Genomic DNA, 18542 nt, shown 5'->3' on the forward strand with positions numbered 1-18542 from the left:
CTATACCCAAGGTCTGTGTCCCCCAAGGAAAATGGGCGAGAAATAATGACTTTCCGTCTGTTTGCAGGAGGAATATAGCAGATTAGTGTCACCTCCTGGCAGCAGCAGCTACACTCAGTGTCTCCAGTGATACAAATCGAGAAGAGAGTTTGTGCTGAAACCGCTGGCAAGATCACCTAAGGCTATAGTTTCATTGCTCAAAACGCACACACAGGCCCAGATTTACTAATCTTGCAGATGGTGTAAGCTTAAAAGGTAGCTGTCATGTTTTTTTTTTTTTTTTAGCATATGTTACTGCTGCAGCAGAATTATGCATAAAGCAATCTTTAGTTTCTTCACATACCACTGTTTTTCTTGAGCTTTTCCCTTACGGCTTTTTAAACATTTACAATAAGAGGACCCTCTCAAGATGGCTCCTCTGTCAGTTCCGAGGCCAAAACTGCTTTCCCTTACTTCCCATACAGACTTGCTGTAGCAAGCAGTTCCCTGCCAGCCAGCCAGATTGGATTACTGAGAGACACGCCTCCTCACTCTGAAGCCTAATGCAGGCATGCAGTGTGTAGGACCGCCCCTCCGTCTTCCTGTCTTCTTAGCCAGAGACAGACAAGCCATAGCAACTGTCTTTTAAGGGAGCAGTGGAAAGGGACAGACGACATTAATGAAAGCTGCTATTGTGAGGCAATTACAGATCTTTTGACAATCATTGACAGACTAAGGCTTCGTTCACATCACCGTTCAGCCTTTCGGTTCTCCTGCTCCGTTTAGGGGCAGGAGAACGGAAAAGCACTTAACTGACGCCAAACTGAGTCAAACAGAGCCCTTAGGACCCCATAGACTATAATGGAGTCCGTTATGTTTCCGCTCAGAAGATGATTTTTAAGCAGAGACAAAAGTCCTGCACGCCAGAATTCTGGTGCAACAATGAGAGTTTATAATAAAAATATTTTTAATGCAGACACATTTGTAAATCTGAGGTACAGTGTTTTGGTTCTGTTGCGTTTTAGGGGGTCAGTGGCTTTTTTTTTTCTATTAGCAACTTTTGGCACTCCAGCTGCTGTTGAACTACAACTCCCAGCATACACACCTACTCTGCTCTTGTAACTCCCATAGAAGTGAATGGAGGATTCAGTTTCAGAACAGCTGGAGTGTTGGGGATTACTGATCCCTGGCCTACAAGCATCTCTCTGACTTGGCACCAAAACACCCACAACCCCCCCCCCCCCCCCCAAAAAAAAAAAAGAAAAACGAACATCAGATAAAGCACAGAGGAGATTTTAGTGGTACATACCGTCAAGTCTTGACGAATTGATTTCAACTGCTCACAGGCAAACGCATAGTCTTGCTTTTCCTTAAAGTGCCCTTTTACCATTGTCAAAGACTTTCGCAAAACCTATAAATCAAAGAAGTTTCATAAATACCAAGACAACTTAAACTAAAAAGAGGAGCCGTCACCTCTCCTGACACGTCTGCATTAGTAACTACTTGCATTCCCCATATAATAATTCCTGAGCAGATATGACTCTAGGCCGTGCCATTTTATTATGCCTACTAGAAGATATAAATTAATTGTCAGCAGTTGGGGGGGGGGGGGGGGGGGGTGGGTCGTGTGCCTCGTGTCCTGACATTGTCCAATCAGTGCCGTCCGTGCATAAAACTCACAACCATAATAAAGTATGTGTGTACTACAGGGATTTAGCAATTTTAAAATAACGTTTTTTGGAAAAGTAGAACACTTGAAGTCTTACTGAAACAGGTCGAACTGTTGATGGATCTGGAGCACAAGTCAGACGCAGGTAAATTTTTGTGATATCCTGCGACGTTCCCACAATTTTCAGCTCATTCCAGTTCAAACTCCCCGATTCACTTGGATCTAGATTATTAATATGAAGAACCAAGGGCTCCACACGCAGCTTCTTAGGACTGTGCCCATGCTGGAAGCGTGCAGCTCGCTTTTCTTTCTTGAAGTCTCTCTCTGGATCCTCAAAATCCATGGTCATATTCTTTTTGCGGTTTCTTTTGCTTACGTTTTGTTCATTCCTAGCAAATAGAAGGAAACCGTGTATCAATTGACGTGACCGAAATATAAACTAAGAGGGTAATAACGTTAAAGGGAATCTCATCTCCGGCAAAAAAAAAAAAATTTGTGCACGTGTGCCACTTCTCCACCATCCTTGCCACTTCTGCAAAAAGGGGATGTGGCCGACAGCCCCACCACGTTTATAATAGTCTACATCAGTTTTCTGGCATAGAACACTGAAATCCAGACTGCATGATGCTGCGCTTAGTTTGTGTATACCTCGTCCAGCAGCGCATCTTGTTATCATAGCTTAACGTACTCCACCGGGCCATGATAAATCTGCCCCATAAAGTGAACCACTCTGCGCAGCTCCTCCTGTGCAATAACCTGCTGCCTACAGATCTGACTGCATGTTCAACATGACCAGCTTTAAAAAAATATATATACGGTTCAAAAATAAAAACCTATACAAACCCAGAAGATTTTGCATATGCAGAAGGATACTAAACTGCAGTATAAAGGCACACAATGACTCACCAAAGGCATGTTCATACAATGGAATATTTTCCTAAAATTTGAGTATGACTCTAGGATTTCTGTTGGAAATGTGCCATCATTTGCAGTCTCCAATAACATGTTAAAGGATTTTTGTTCAAAAACTAACACCTTCATTTGTAGTCCTCCTCCAGCATATGCCATGGCGTTAGTTTTTTCCCCTCCTTTGAACTGGCCACTACGCCCCTTGTTCTGGCGCCTAAAATGCTATGCAAGTGAACATAGTAGTCGATTACACAGCCCGATTTGGTAAATCTTGTGAAAACAGCTTGTTTTACTGAATGTGAAACAGTACACAGCAACTGGGCATTGTCACAGACAGGGAGAAGATACACCAACTGAGGAGAGCCGAGGTCTCCTCCACGTACCTTTGCCACACACACGCGATGACTGCTGGAGGAGGACTACTGATGAAAGTATTAGTTTTAGGCTACATGCACACGACCATCTGCATTTTGCAATCCACACCCAAAAAAAAACAAAAAAAAAAAAACACACACACACTGAGGACATCCGTATGCCATCTTTTTTTTATTTTTTGCGGATCCTTTGTAACAATGCCTAAAACAGACAAGAATAGGAAATGTTCTATTTTTTTTGTGGAGCTACATCCCATCTGCAAAAAGAACGGACACGGAAACAAACAACGTTCGTGTGCATGTAGCCTTAGAAGAAAAAAATAATGTGACAGGTCCTCTGCAAATAGCCTAAAAGGGCTGTCCTATTGCAGCCCCTTCTCTACTTTCATAGCCCGTCAGTAAGACAGATTCTAAAAGCAACGGTGGGGGGCATCCACCACTCTGGGCAATGACAGTGCATGCCTAGTCTGATCTGCTCTCCGGAAAGAGAACTGAGAACACCTTGTTGTGATAAGTGAGGACGAGCCTAATAGCAGGACCTCCTAACTTATTACTACTACCTGCCTGATCAACGGGTATAACGTAAAAATGGCCTGCTACAATCCCTTTAGTGCTACTAGCCAATTAGCTCCTTACTGCACCTTTGCTGCTAAAATGTGATAACCGATTATAAAAGGCTGCGGATGACTGGATAAAGCAATGTTACACAGACTGGAGGGAAGGGAGAGTCATACATATGTGGTGGAAAACACACCATCAAGAGTGGGGATGGCAGAGATTTGCTGGCTTCGCAAACAACTCCAGTAACGGGATTCTTTTATAATACACAGACTCAAACGTTACTCACCTTTTGCCCCGCTGATTTCGTCCACGGCCCCGATCCATATGTCCTCCCCGGCCACGTCCTTTCTGAAAGTTTCTGCGATTGCCTAATCGACTTTCACTTCCAGAGAGTGAACTGCTTTCAGAGTCGGAATGGGAATTACTAAAAATGAGACAGCCAGATTTCATATGACATAGTAAAACGTCACAAAACAGTAAGAACTAGGGATTGACCGATATAAATTTTTTAGGGCAGATACCGATAATCTGTGAACTTTCAGGCCGATTAAATTATCGATATTCTGTGAATTTTCATTAAAAAATTAAATACATTCCTACACAAATCTGCTGAAAATGAATGTTGGTTAACGTGTAGGTTTATTTTTTTTGTAAATCTTTCTTTTTCATTTATAATTAATATTTTGGTGTGTTTTTTTTTTTTACTATTAGCCCCCTTAGGGACTAGAACCCTTGCCCTATTCACCCTGATAGAGATCTATCAGGGTGAATAGAACCTCACACTGTCCCTGCTGCTCTGTGCACACAGCAGCAAGGGAGCCGACTATGGCAGCCAGTGCTTCAATAGCGTCCTGGCTGCCATGGTAACCGATCGGAGCCCCAGGCTTACACTGCTGGGGCTCCGATCAGAACTTCTACTGAGGAGGAGGGGAGAGGGGACCCTGTGGCCACTGCCACCAATGATTAATACTGGGGTTGGGGGGGGCGCACTGTGCCACCAATAAAGAGAAACTCTCATTAATTCATATACAGGAGGCGGGAGCTGGCTGCAGAATCACATAGCCGGCTCCCGACCTCTGAGCGGTTGCTGCGATCCGCGGCAGTTAACCCCGCAGGTGCAGCACCTGAGGGGTTAACTACCACAGATCGCAGCTACCGCTCATAGATGTCGGGAGCCGGCTATGCGATTCTGCAGCCAGCTCCCATCTCCTGTATATGAATTAATGAGAGAGTTTCTCTTTATTGGTGGCGCGGTGGCCACAGCACCTCCACTCTTGTCCTCCCTCCTCTCATTGGTGGCAGCAGCACAGGGGGAGGGAGATGCTGCTTCCTTCTCCCTTGTGCTGCTGAGGGAACACGAAGAGCGCTGTCGGCAGCGCAATCCGTGTCCCCCATAAGTTAACGGAATATCGGCAAAATAGATGCCGATAACATTCAAAATCCTGAATATCAGTCGATAATATCGGTTAAACAGATGATCGGTTGATCCCTAGTAAAAACTATGCTGACAAAAATAGAACTGCATCATTATTTGCACAGTAAAATATCAATTTTTGCAGATGACACTAAACTGTGTAAAGTAATTAACATGGAAGAGGACAATAAACTGCTACAGAGGGATCTGGATAGATTGCAGGCTTGGGCAGAGAAGTGGCAGATGAGGTTTAATACTGACAAATGTAAGGTTATGCACATGGGAAGGAATAATGCAAGTCACCTGTACATACTAAATGGTAAAACACTGGGTACACTGACATGGAGAAGGACTTTTAGTGAACAGCAAACTAAGCTGTAAAAACCAGTGTCAGGCAGCTGCTGCAAAGGCCAATAAGATAATGGGTTGCATCAAAAGGGGCATAGATGCCCATGATAAGAACATAGTCCTACCACTTTACAAATCACTAGGTCGGACCACATATGGAGTACTGTGTACAGTTCTAGACTCCTGTAAACAAGGCAGACATAGCAGAGCTGGAGAGGGTCCAGAGGAGGGCAACTAAAGTAATAACTGGAATGGGGCAACTACAGTACCCTGAAAGATTATCAAAATTAGGGTTATTCACTTTAGAAAAAAGACGACTGAGGGGAGATCTAATAACTATGTATAAATATATCAGGGGTCAGTACAGAGATCTATCCCATCAGCTATTTATCCCCAGGACTGTGACGAGGGGACATCCTCTGCGTCTGGAGGAAAGAAGGTTTGTACACAAACATAGAAGAGGATTCTTTACGGTAAGAGCAGTGAGACTATGGAACTCTCTGCCCGAGGAGGTGGTGGTGATAAGTTTACTAAAACAGTTCCAGAGGGGCCTGGATGTATTTCTGGAATGTAATAATTTTACAGGCTATAGCTACTAGAGAGGGGTCGTTTATCCAGGGAGTTATTCTGATTGCCTCATTGGATTCGGGAAGGAATTTTTTTTCCCCTAAAGTGAGGAAAATTGGCTTCTACCTCACAGGGGTTTTGCCTCTCTCTGGATCAACTTGCAGGATAACAGGCCGAACTGGATGGACAGATGTCTTTTTTCGGCCTTATAAACTATGTTACTATTATTTCTTACCTGCGACGATATCGCCTGTGGGGTGAGCGTGAAGGTGACCTTGATCTTGACCTTGAACCAGTGCTTGAAGAGGAGCTGGAGTCTTTCATGAAAACATTCCTGTTACCAAACCTTGTGGGGAAGCTATTGCCACGGCCCCTTAGTGTACCAGTACTGTTACTCACACCGCCTCGTGAAGACTGTGTGACGGTAATGGTGCTGCAAAGAGAAGACTGCAACGTACTCTGTTCCCAGTGCTTTTTCTTTGGAGACTCCTTTACACTATCCTTACTAAAAGAAAATAAAAATATATAATGCAACGTACATTTTACTGTTAACCCAGCACCCGACCAAAAGGATTTTTAGGGGTTGAAACTTTAGAAAATGACTGAATAGAACAAGTACTGCTGAAAAACTGACCTTATCCAAGAGGTTATTAAAGGAAAATAAGATGTCAGCATTTAAAAAAGACTAGATGCCTATCCAATAGCAAACGGCATAGGGGTTGTCCTGGGGATAGGTCATCAATATCAGATCGGTGGGGGTCCAACTCCTGGAACCTCCGCTGATCAGCTGTTTGAAGGGAAGGCAGTGGTCATATGAACTCTGCTTTCTCTGCTCACCGCAGCAATTGCTGCTTAGTATGGCGTCCCTATTCACTTCCATGGGACAGCTCTGTTCAAGTGAATACTATAGAGCTGTCCATAGAAGTGATTGGGACTGCATACTTGTACTTACACCTGCTCAACATTGCAATTGCTGCTGCATGCAGATAGTGCAGAGAATGTAGCACTTCTGAGCGCTGCCTTCTCTTCAAACAGCTGACCGGTGGGGGTGCTGGGAGAAGGATCCCCTGCTGATCAGATACTGATGACCTATCCTGAGGATAGTTCATCAATGGTGAAATGCAGATAACCCCTTTAATGGATCTGAGAAAGGTTGAGGGATGTGTCTTGGGCCATATTTACTGCATTATAGAGTAGGACAACTGAGCACAAACCAGGTTCAAGTTCAATGTGTCTAAACATCTAATAATCCATCAAATCTAAAATAACGTAGAAGGAAAATTAACCCAGAAGCATACCATGGCAAAGGCTCTCTACCCCAATCAATGGTGTAGGCTGATCCATCCTGTAATCTGGCTTGCAAGACTTCTTTCAGCAGTTTTTCTGTTCGATCTTTGTCTTCCTCACTTTCACATGCAGTAAAGCAACGTTGGACATATTCCTTCATGGCTGGGGGCCAGTCCTCTGGTTTTGTGGAGGGATTGTTGCTGTAATAGGTCATATTTTTAAGTTGTAATAATGAAAAGAAGAAATAACTGGAGAATTTAACAGAACAGGAAGACACAGAAGTCTGGACTGAGAATACTTTGGCTATGTGCTAGTTTGACCATTTCAGAAGCCCAATATTTTTTTTTAGGCCAAGCAAAAAGAATTACGGGCATTGGTACAGCCCTGGAAAACACACAGAATCGAAAAGGAGAAGTTTTAACAATATTGAACAAATATCAAGTTCTAATTACCGTAAGTCAAAAATGGATTAAAAAAATAAAAATAAAGAAACACAAAGCACCCCGAGCAGTGGGTTAGAATAATCGACAACTACATACCTGTGCTGGTGGCTCTTCTCAGACTGCTGCTGCTGCTGCTGTAACATGTGATGGTGAATGCGCGCTTGTTGCAACAGCCCATTATTGTTACTGTGTTGTTCATTGGATGCAAAATTCTGATTGGACACTACAAGAGGACGCTTCTGAAGATTAAACTTCAGACCACCAGCTCCGGGGGCTTCTGTAAAAAATAAAATGGATGGAATGGAATATCTAAACTTACATTATTTTTACCAATGGTGATGCCATTAGCTGTTATTTCAAGGATACAGGTCTACAAAAACACGTACTAGACATAAGTGACAACTTACGTTTCATTCGGTTCCATATCTGTTGTCCCTTCTTTGGTTTGGGAGCCTCATTGTAGGAATGGTGATTGTAACTGTTGGCGTTGCTGGATGAGTGTTGGGGAGACTGCTGGTTGCCTCCTCCCGAGTTCTGTGGACAGGACTGTTGTAAATTATGGCTGACATGTTGGTGACGTGGTTGACCTTGGTTATTAGGGGCAGACACTTGAGACTGGATATTAGCGTAAGACATCTCATCCTCTAGACCAGGCACAGCAGGCTAAAAAACACAAACATAAGGGATCAGCATCTGAGCGGAAAAGAAATAGAGCAGGTTAAAAGGGGTTGTTCCAATCTCATAAAGAGATGAGATCTCACAAGGATAGGCCATCACTTCATGATCCGTGAAGGTGTGACCTCTGTGGTCCTTTCATTTGGAATAGGGAGGATCCCTGAGGCCAGACTCGCACCAATAATAAAGTGACATTTTCTAGCAATATGTCATCAGCTTTGAGGTGGAAATACCGCTTAAACTACAAATGGCATATATTTATTGGACAATACATTCAACTTTTATTACACTCGCCAAGCAGGTTTGATACATAAAACTTTGGACTGGTCTACCTGAACTCCCGATTATTGATGACCTATCCTCAGGATAGGTAGTTAATGTCTGATCTGTGAAGGGTCCAACAGCCAGCACCCTACAGGCTCCAGGCACTGGAACTAGCTGTTGAATGGATCAGGAAGCACAGCGCCATTCAAAGTTTAGTGGTTGTGTTGGGTTACTGCAGCTCAGCCCCCACAGAATAGGAGCTGAGCTGTAGTAATTATGCACAGAACTATGCACCCGCATTTGTATGGAACGGGCTACTGCGGTGAACCCGCTCCATACACTACTGGTGTCGGCTGTATAATAAAGCAGGCACCCAGCCCCAATGATGCCAAATCCTGTCATTTAACCCCTCAGATGCAGAGATCAACAGTGATCACTGCATCTGCAAGGTAAGTCAAAGGGATGCGGCTCCCTCTGTCTTCTGATCGGCGGTCCAACTGGCTACCATGGTAGCCTGGACACTTCTGAAGCTTCACAGGCCTGACAAGCTTTTTTCTAAGCTGTGCATAAGACGCAGCTCAGCATGGAACACGTGGAAATTGTATTTACCCCAATAGATCTATGTTGGGCTCTATTCACACCTCAGTATTTTTACCTTTCCAGATAAACGTTCCTTTTTTTGCAGATCCGTTTTTCTGTACAACCTTTGTTTTTTTTTACTAAAGTGCTTCTGAATTCGTTTGTGTTTCCGTTATTCCGTTTTTTTTCCCATCCATTTTCCTGTCAACGGATCCGCAAAATCGGATGACATTCGGATGGTTTTGTGCATGTCATCCGCATTTATGCGGATCCATTGACTTGAATGGACAACGGACCCGAAAAACAGACAGAAAGTAGGACGAGCTTAATTTTTTTTTCAGGATCCGCATACTTGAAAATAGGAAAACGGAACTGATTCCGTGATTCGGACAGCACTATGATTGGTGTCTGCATTTTTGCAGAGGCAATTAATAATAATCCAAAAAAACATTCCGGACGTGTGAATGGACCCTTAGGGTAAATGGGACAAGGGGTCTGCTTGTAGCCCCCTAAGGGGGCTAATAGTCATTAAATAGTGGGAAAAAGTTTACAAATAAATGAAAACAAAAATTTAAAAGTTTACATCACCAGTCGCCATTTTTTTGTCACCTTGCGCCCCCCCCCCCAAAGAAAATTCATTAAAAAAGTCGTTAAAGTCATAATTCCACACAAAAAACAAGCCCTTATAAAGCCCTGTAGACCAAAATAATTGGATTTTTTGTACTCACCGTAAAATCCTTTTCTCGTAGTAGGCATTGGGGGACACAGCACCATGGGGTATATGTCCAACTACCACTAGGAGGCACTAGACACAAAAAGTGTTGGCTCCTCCCAGGTGGGCTATACCCTCTCCACAGGCACGAGGCTATTCAGTTTGTACCAAAAGCAGTAGGAGAGAGAAGAAAAGCAAGGAACCAACAACTCCCGTACCGGGAAAGATCAAGAGACCAGCCCGGAGAAGCGGAAGAAAAAACATAGGGAGGGATCTGTGTCCCCCAATGCCTACTACGAGAAAAGGATTTTACGGTGAGTACAAAAAATCCAATTTTCTCGTGCATGGCATTGGGGGACACAGCACCATGGGACGTCCCAAAGCAGTCCCTGAGGGAGGGAAAAGAAGAGACGCGCCACCGGTTGGGCATACAGGTGCAGGAGAACCATGTGACCCAACGGGAAAAAACACGAGATGGGCAAGAGGTTCCATAACAAGGAAGAAACCTCAGAAGAAGCAGGGAAGACTGCCAGCACCCCAGGACAAATGACTGGAAGAAAATCCCAAATGCAAGAAGGTGGCAAAAGGAAACAGAGCGCAGCCAAGGGCTGGAGAAAAAATTAGGACAGCACCGCGTGGTGAAACTACCCAACGCTCTACATTGTTCCAGACCCAAAAAACCTGTGGCCATCCCCTGAAAGGCCAGGGGAGAAAAGAAACAGGGAAGCACTGAAAACCAAACGAGTGGGGGAGCCATAGCAAGGCTCACATGTGAAGGGAGGGGACTCCCCTCACCGCAAGGCCAGGAAAGAAGCTAAGCGCCCCATGTAAAGGTGAAAACCCAAGGCTGCTAGAGGAAACCGCCAACCCTGGAGAAGGAGGGGGTTGTAGGTAAAAAACCAGGAAAAGAACGATAGCTCCTGCGTCCCCAAAAACAGGAGACGAGGCGCAAGCCTCCGAAAACAAGATATCACCGTGAAGCGTAAGACCAGAGGAAACACTGGGCATGTGAAGTATCATGGAAAAAAGAAGCCAGATACAGGCCAGGCAACCTCGGCAGGACACACTGGACTGAGAGACATGGGAGTAGAAGGAGAGCACTCCAAAAAACCTAAAGAGGAAAGGTCCTACAACAGGAGGAGGTCCCTCCCGAAGGAGACCATACGGTGGAACTGCAAACCGCAGCACTAAACCACTCAATACCAGGTACTTGACGTGGGAGGCTGGAAAAAGAGACACAAATCCCAAGAGGACCTCAAATGAACAGGGACAGGGACTCCAGAAAGGAGTACCCAGTATGGGCTCACAAGGAACCAGAAGCTGAACCACCAGAAGACAACGCAAGCCAGAATATCCAGGAAAGGCGAAAAGAAACCACCATAGGGGAAGGGGCATTGGCCATGGACAACTAGCCGTACCAAGAATATTGACCAGCAAACCTTAAACATTGTCCCAGAGAGGGCAAGTACAGCAGCTCGGGATGTACCACAAAACGACAGACATCCATATGCATAAGGAATGCAGAAGTCGCCATGAAAAAACCGGGGTAGCCTACATAGAAATGTAGAAACCAGCTGCGACCGGCATACAGAAAACTTCCAGGGGGGAGAAAGCACCAGACAGGTGCAGACGACGGCAAGGTCCAAGAGGACTGCCCCTCCGCCATGTAGCACAACTAAGCAGAAAATACAAGGGAATACCGAAAACACCTGGACCCAAAAGGAACTACGGGGCCCTGTCCGATACCAGAGCAATCAGCTGAAAATTCAGACAGGTGTGTGTGTGGCGCTCAGAGGTCCTGTCCTTGACCCATCAGGGAGGATGTCCAGCAATGATAAAAGCCGTGGACCCAGAAGGATTCCGTGTGGCGGACATCCAGCGATGACAGAAAACCGCAGCCGCGGCCGATGCCACCAGCTACGTGTCCAAACAAGGTAGAAGATCCAGTGGAGATCCTTGTACTTCACCAGGAATGGGCCGCTCAGCAATTAGGAAACAACGCGAGTACTCCCCTATAACATGGGGTAACGCGGAGCACAGCATACCGTAGTACCGTAAAGAGAAGGCAAGAGCAACTACAGCACGAAGGCCAACAACCACCTGGCCACGGAGTAGGGAGCGTGGTTGAATGAGGACCACCCGCCGGATCAGACAGATCAGTCATATACTGGAGCTACCAGAAGTAGCAGTAGACCGACAAGGTGGGGGTTGGGCTGGCCCACACCTGCCAGACATGGAAACCATGCACACGCTGAACGAAGGGGGCCTGGTGCAGACCGTGCCTTGAGAGGTAGAAGGAGACCAATGAGCGCGACAGTAAAGGAGTGGCAGATGTATGGAAGAACCAAATGGATGGAACCAACATCCGCAGCACAGATTAGAACCCATGGGCAGAAAACACCCAGTGATACAGAAACTGTCTGAGCTACAGACCGCACCACAGGGCCCAGCGCTTGGGGTACTACAAACACACGCCTAAAATATGGGCAAAGTGGCTGCATGTTGCCAACTAAGGAGAGTGGAAACATAGCCACAGCATCTGGGAATGAGACAGCATACGGAGGGTACAGGTACACAACCTGTAAAGTAGAAATATGGCTGTGTTAGAGGAACTACATTTAAGATCGAAGCAATGTGGCCGCATGGTGCACCCTAGACCCAGAGAGGTGCAACAGCAACCGCGTTAACAATGGAACCCAGTAGGGCCGCACGGTACCACAAAGAACAAGACAGGTGCACACCACAATCAGGTAGGTGCAATGGCAACAGAAACAGGGCCGCATAGCACACCCTAGAAGCCAGACAGGTTGAACGGCTGCAGCATCGGAGACGGTTCAGGGACTCTACCCATGAAGGGAGTAAGATGGCCGTTTGGTGCACACTATGATGAGGTAGGTGCAATGGCCACGGCAATAGGAGGAGGCCTCAATATCTCGTCCTGTAAGGAGAGAAAATGCCACATGGAACACCATAAAGCCGGACAGGAGGAACGGCTACCGCATCCGGAGATGGCTCAGGTACTCCACCTGTTAAGGGATCAAGGCGGCAGGGAACAGACAGGTAACTGAACCGGACAGGGGCAATTCTACGGCAATTGAAAGTGGCCTCTATATTCCGCCCGTAGGGAGAAATGTTGCCGCATGGAACACAACAGAGCCCGCCAGAGGTATCGGCTACAGCACCGGTGATGGCGTAGGTACTCTACCTGTGAAGGAAGCAAATTGGCTGGGAACAGACAGGCGCAATTGCAGCGGCAATTAAAGGCAGCCTGTATATCTCGCCAGGAAGGGAGAAATAGTGTCGCATGGAACACCATAGCGCCAAGCCAGGGGAATCGGCTACAGCATCAGGAGATGGTGTAGGTACTCCACCTATGACAGGAGCAAAGTGGCTGGGAACAGACAGGTGCAATTGCAACGGCAATTGAAGCGGCCTGTATATCTCACCCGGAAGGGAGAAATAGTGCTGTATGGAACACCATAGAGCCAGCCAGGAGTAATGGCTCCTGTAGGTACACTACCTAAGAAAAGGGGCAAGGCGGCTGTACAATTGCTCTGAACTCACCAACCTACAGGAGGCGATAGCCGAGCTAACCGCTTGCCCAGAACAGGAACTCCCTGTAATGAGGTAGAGTGGCGAACACCAACACCAGGATGGGAACCCCACGGAAACACTCTCAAATGTGTAGAGGATAACCCCTGGTATAGGGGAACCAGGAAGGCTTGTCAGGGACAGCCTATGGCAGTGGTGCAGGAACCCCCCTGTTAAGGAGAAGGCGTACGTATCAGACACCGGGTAGGTGACTCAGTATGCTAAACACGGGGACGGCTGCCTTACCTGTGCGGTCAGGGGAGCACCATCCGAAAATCCACTAGAGGGGATACCAACCCTGTTTAGGTAGGAGAGGTTCCTCCGTGCACGTAGTCTTGACCTCCCAGAGGGCTTCTATATGGAGGAAGACCGCCTGATGCTCTGTTCCGAGGGAATCGGTGCAGAGGTGTCCCCAGAGGCAACGGATGGGGTGACAGGAAGGATTCGTCACCAGCCTCAGGCCTGTCCTGGGGGGGATCCGAGGATGCCGAGGAGGGGTGGGACCCCGTTGAGACCACCCGAGGGTGTACTGTGAGCTACCCCTCGCCGAACCCGGGTGCAGGTACCCCTAACTGAGCATGCCCCATCTGCAGGGAGGACCCTGGGAGGGCAGAGGTGGCCGCAATTTGGGTTGGTAGCGTTCCAGCGACACTGCCAGGGAGAGTCGGCCAAGGTTCCCATGGCATTGACACGGAGGGACCCATTCATGGGGAACCTACACAAAAAGATTGTTCAGGGAAAACAATGGGATCTGGGAAGAGGTACTGCACACCAGCAGGGACAGGATGACCACATGGCAGCCATTGTAGACAGCGGACGCACGTGAAAACACGTGGCGACCGAGGAGCTGTTGGGAGAAGAGATGCTCAAAAAGCAGCCAGCAGAGGCTGTCTATCCTGACCCGGACGCAGTGTTCCCCCAAAGAGGTGCAGCAGCAGCTGTTCCCCAAAAAAGAGGTGGTCAGTAGGGCTGCAGGGGACATGAAGCAATCGAGGGGTTAACCACCCCCTCCAACAGAAAAAAACATGTTAGCCCAGGAAAGGGTGAGGAGATAGCTCCTCCCGAGGGCCGGGCGGGGCTCAGAAAAGCCCGGGAAGCAAGGGGGAGGGGCCGGGAAGATTGCGGCCTAGCAGGCCCAAAAGCCGGGGCCTCGATTTATGAGGCGGCCGGGAATGGAGCAAGGGGGGCGGGGCGAACCGCGGCCGACAGAGGGCCCACCGAACCATAAAAATAGGTGAGTAGGGTAGGGGGGGAGAAGCGACACCTGGGGATAGGCAGATCAGGGCAAACAGAGCACCTGGGAGCCGGGGACAGGCCATAGAAGATGAGGCCTAGTCCTGGCAGAAGCCGGGGACTAAAGTAGCGGGGAAGCCAGGGAGAGACTGTGGCCAGGGAGGAGGGGAGTATACTCACCATCCGATATACTCACCATCCGATGTCTTCGGGCGCAGCACGGTCACCCCTTCGGCAGACTCAACACGGGAACCGTGGGAATGCCGGCAAGCCACTGCGGATGCAGTCCGTGGGGACTGGGTGACCGGCGATGGTACCGAAGTACGCGCCCGCAGGGGGGGCAACTAAAGTGGAACACGATGGAGCCCCAGCCTGCAGCAGGTATAACGGTGGAAAAAAACCGACCTGCGGAAGAGAGAAAAAAAGAATAAAAATAAACAGCAGAACCTGCAAAAAAGCAGGACAGGTCTGCCTCCTACGGACACTAGACTAAAACTGAATAGCCTCGTGCCTGTGGAGAGGGTATAGCCCACCTGGGAGGAGCCAACACTTTTTGTGTCTAGTGCCTCCTAGTGGTAGTTGGACATATACCCCATGGTGCTGTGTCCCCCAATGCCATGCACGAGAAATAAAACTTATGGCTGTCAAATTGTGATGTAAATAAAATTTATTATTTTCAAATTTATTTTTTTAGGTAATTAAAATAAAAACTATACACGTTTGGTATGACCATAATCATATTGAGCTGCAGAATAAGAACGCCATGTCATTGTTAGCACACAGTGAACGCAGTGATATCAAAACGTCAAAAATCTTGGTAGAATCGTGGAGTTTTTTTTCCCCCGTTTTCCTATACAAGACATGGTAAATTAAATGGTGCCATTAATAAAAAAAATTAAATATTGAACTGCAAAACATAAGCCCTCGCATGATTATGTAAAGAGTATTAAAAGAAAAGTTATGGGGACTGGGACGTGGGGAGGAAAAATGAAAATAGGCCGGTCTTTAAATGGTTTTCAGGTAATGTTTTAAAGGACATGTTGCTCCAAATGCAGAGCTGCCTGGGGTGGGTGGTGAGGTTTCACTGAACTTCTCTGCAATAGACGGTAATGATGTAATCTTACCTATTAGGGATCGACCGATTATCGGTTTTACTGATATTATAGGCCGATATTCAGGATTTTGAAAGTTATTGGCATCTATTTTGCAGATATGCCAACAACGAATCGAGAACAAGGATCGCGTTGCTGTCAGCGCGATCCGTGTTCCCTCAGCAGCACAGGTGAGAAGGAAGCAGTGTCTCCCTCTCCTGTGCCGCTGCTGCCACCAAAGAGAGGTGAGAGGACAAGAGGAGGGGAGGTGCTGTGGCCACTGCACCACCAATGAAGATAACACTCATTAATTCATATACAGGAAGTGGGAGCTGGCTGAAGAATCTCATAGCCGGCTCCCGACCTCCATGACAAGTAGCTGCGATCTGCGGTAGTTATCTTCTCAGGTGCGGCAGCTGAGGGGGTTAACTGCCGCGGATTGCAGCTACCGCTCAGAGGTTGGGAGATGGCTATATGATTCTGCAGCCAGCTCCCGCTTCCTGTATATGAATTAATGAGAGTGTTCTCTTCATTGTCTTGCTAACATTGTAGGACAGGCTGCTGGCATCCATTTTAAATCATTCCGAGAGACCCCCTTTAATGAGTTAACACTACGGCTCTGATCGCCATACATTTTCACCATGCAATTAAGGAGCACAGACTGTTTTCTTTTTTTTTTTTTTACAGTATATAGTTTATAATTTATGCATGTATATATTAATATAGAGACCCTGAATCCACCATACCTGACCCAGGCTTGCCTGGTGCTGTCCACTTTGTTGACCCTGTTGTGATGCTGATCCTTGGTAATTGCCAGACATACCATACTGACCAGAAGCATTGTATCCGCCATAGACATTCTGGTAAAAAATAAAAATAGGGTCATCATATCCAACTAATTATAATTCTAATACATCATTTTTCAAAGACAGAAACAGAGGAGGGTGACACCTCACATCTTCTCAATAGCATTATACATTTCATCCATCATATTTTGCACGATAATCCCTTTAAATCTGGTGTACGTCAGATGATTCACAGCTATACTAGTCAGCAGGGAATATAACTTCTCCGTCACCCAGTGCTCATGATGTAATATGCAGTTTATCTGCAAGCTGAAAACGTCTCCAGGGTGAGTGAACAGATATGAGATACCTACCATGGGGTAGTAGTAGTTGTAAGCATATGGGTAATTGTACTGTGAATACCACTGATAATACTGCTGTTGCATCGCCGCATCATTCTGTGATGCTGAATACTGCAAAAGAAAAAAAGGAAACTATTACCTGTACAGTCACCTTATCATAAGGAGCAGAGGGACAAAAAATGAAAATGTGCCATAAAACCTGTACTAAAATTATATTCTAGGCATGCACGAGTGTTCAGTCACCACTTAGCAGTTCAGTGGCATTACAATTGGGCCACATTCACAGTCAGTATTTAGCTTAAGCGTTTTTAAACGGAACCCATCATCAACTTTATTCCGACCTCACTGAGGGCAGCATAAAATAGTGACAGAAATGCTGATCTTAGCGGTGTGTCACTCATGAGCTAAAAGTGGTTGCTGAGAACCAGCATCAATCATTGCAGCGTCAAATCTACTCGAGAAGAGTCATGGTTATTCATAATCTCCTGCTCTCTCACCCATTTGCTGATTGGAAGTGAGAGAACTAGGTAGAAAACTGTCAGCCATCAGCAGGTGGGCAGGAGAGCAGGAATTCATGAATAACCAGGACTCTTCTCAGGTGGCCGGGACTCTTTCCCAGGCCCAGTCTGCAAGGATTGTGATGTTGGTTCTCGGCAGCCACTTATTAACTTATAAATGACAGACCTCTGAAATCAACTCACCTGTCTCTACTTATTGCTGCCTTTAGTATGGGCAGCATAAAGTTGATGACAGGTTCCCTTTAGGGTCCATTCAGACGTCCATGTGTGTTTTGCGGATCGCACATCGCCAGCACTCTTATAGAAAATGCCTTTTCTTGTACGCAATTGCAAACAAGATCAGGACATTTTTTTTTTTTTTTGTGGAACGGAAGTGCGGATCCACAAGTGCACATTCCGGCCCATTTAAAATAAATGGGTTCGCACCTGTTCCGCAAAATTGCAGAACGGATTCGGACCCATTTTGCGGATGTGTGAATGGACCCTTAAGCCAAAATAGAGAAAAGAAAGAGAGAAATAGTATAACGGGAAGATCTTCCCCTCTTCTATATATGGACGCACGCCTGGTTTTGGCTTACAAATACTACTGCAGAATACTGACCAGATACTGACTGTGTAAGGTTAGTTTCACACTAACATTAAAGAGGAAAGAGCCCGTCAGACTTCCCTGTATCCGTCATAAGCTACTTTCACACTCGCGTTTTGTGCGGATCCGCCATGACAGATAATACAACCGCCTGCATCTGGTCAGAACGGATCCGTTTGTATTATCTTTAACATAGCAAAAACGGATCCGTCCTGACCACCATTGAAAGTCAATGGGAGACGGATCAGTCTTCTATTGTGCCAGTGAAAACGGATCCGTCCCCATTGACTTACATTGTGTGCCAGGACGGATCTGTTTGGCTCAGTTTCATCAGACGGACACCAAAACGCTGCAATGCAAACTGATCCGTTTTGGACCGCTTGCGAGTCATGATCGGATCTCACAAACGGAAAGCCAAAAACGCCAGTGTAAAAGTAGACAGTGTCGGACAGCCGAAGCACTGCCAGACCCCACTGACTATAATGGGACATGCCTTGTTTCCAGCATTAGAGCCAATTTTTGCCTGGCCTATTGGTCCTTAGGAATCTCACCTAGTTCTCTCTGCTCTGTACTGGTGAGGGGCAATCACCACCAA

At 46.6% G+C, this 18542-nt stretch overlaps 1 protein-coding gene across 2 annotated transcripts in view; it reads right to left on the reverse strand.

Annotated features, from left to right (window-relative positions):
* LENG8 (leukocyte receptor cluster member 8) overlaps positions 1–18542 on the reverse strand; it is a 35976-nt gene that overhangs the window by 13885 nt on the left and 3549 nt on the right. For both annotated transcript variants that reach the window (XM_044281642.1, XM_044281641.1), the window contains exons 4-12: positions 16856–16954; positions 16443–16556; positions 7959–8214; positions 7648–7828; positions 7120–7308; positions 6057–6326; positions 3779–3916; positions 1746–2037; positions 1289–1390 (exon numbers count right to left, since the gene is read on the reverse strand). In XM_044281642.1, coding sequence (XP_044137577.1) covers positions 1289–1390; positions 1746–2037; positions 3779–3916; positions 6057–6326; positions 7120–7308; positions 7648–7828; positions 7959–8214; positions 16443–16556; positions 16856–16954 — 1641 coding nt within the window. The remainder of the gene's footprint in view (positions 1–1288; positions 1391–1745; positions 2038–3778; positions 3917–6056; positions 6327–7119; positions 7309–7647; positions 7829–7958; positions 8215–16442; positions 16557–16855; positions 16955–18542) is intronic.

The sequence above is a fragment of the Bufo gargarizans genome, chromosome 2 (genome assembly GCF_014858855.1).
Source record: "Bufo gargarizans isolate SCDJY-AF-19 chromosome 2, ASM1485885v1, whole genome shotgun sequence".
Lineage (NCBI taxonomy): Eukaryota > Metazoa > Chordata > Amphibia > Anura > Bufonidae > Bufo > Bufo gargarizans.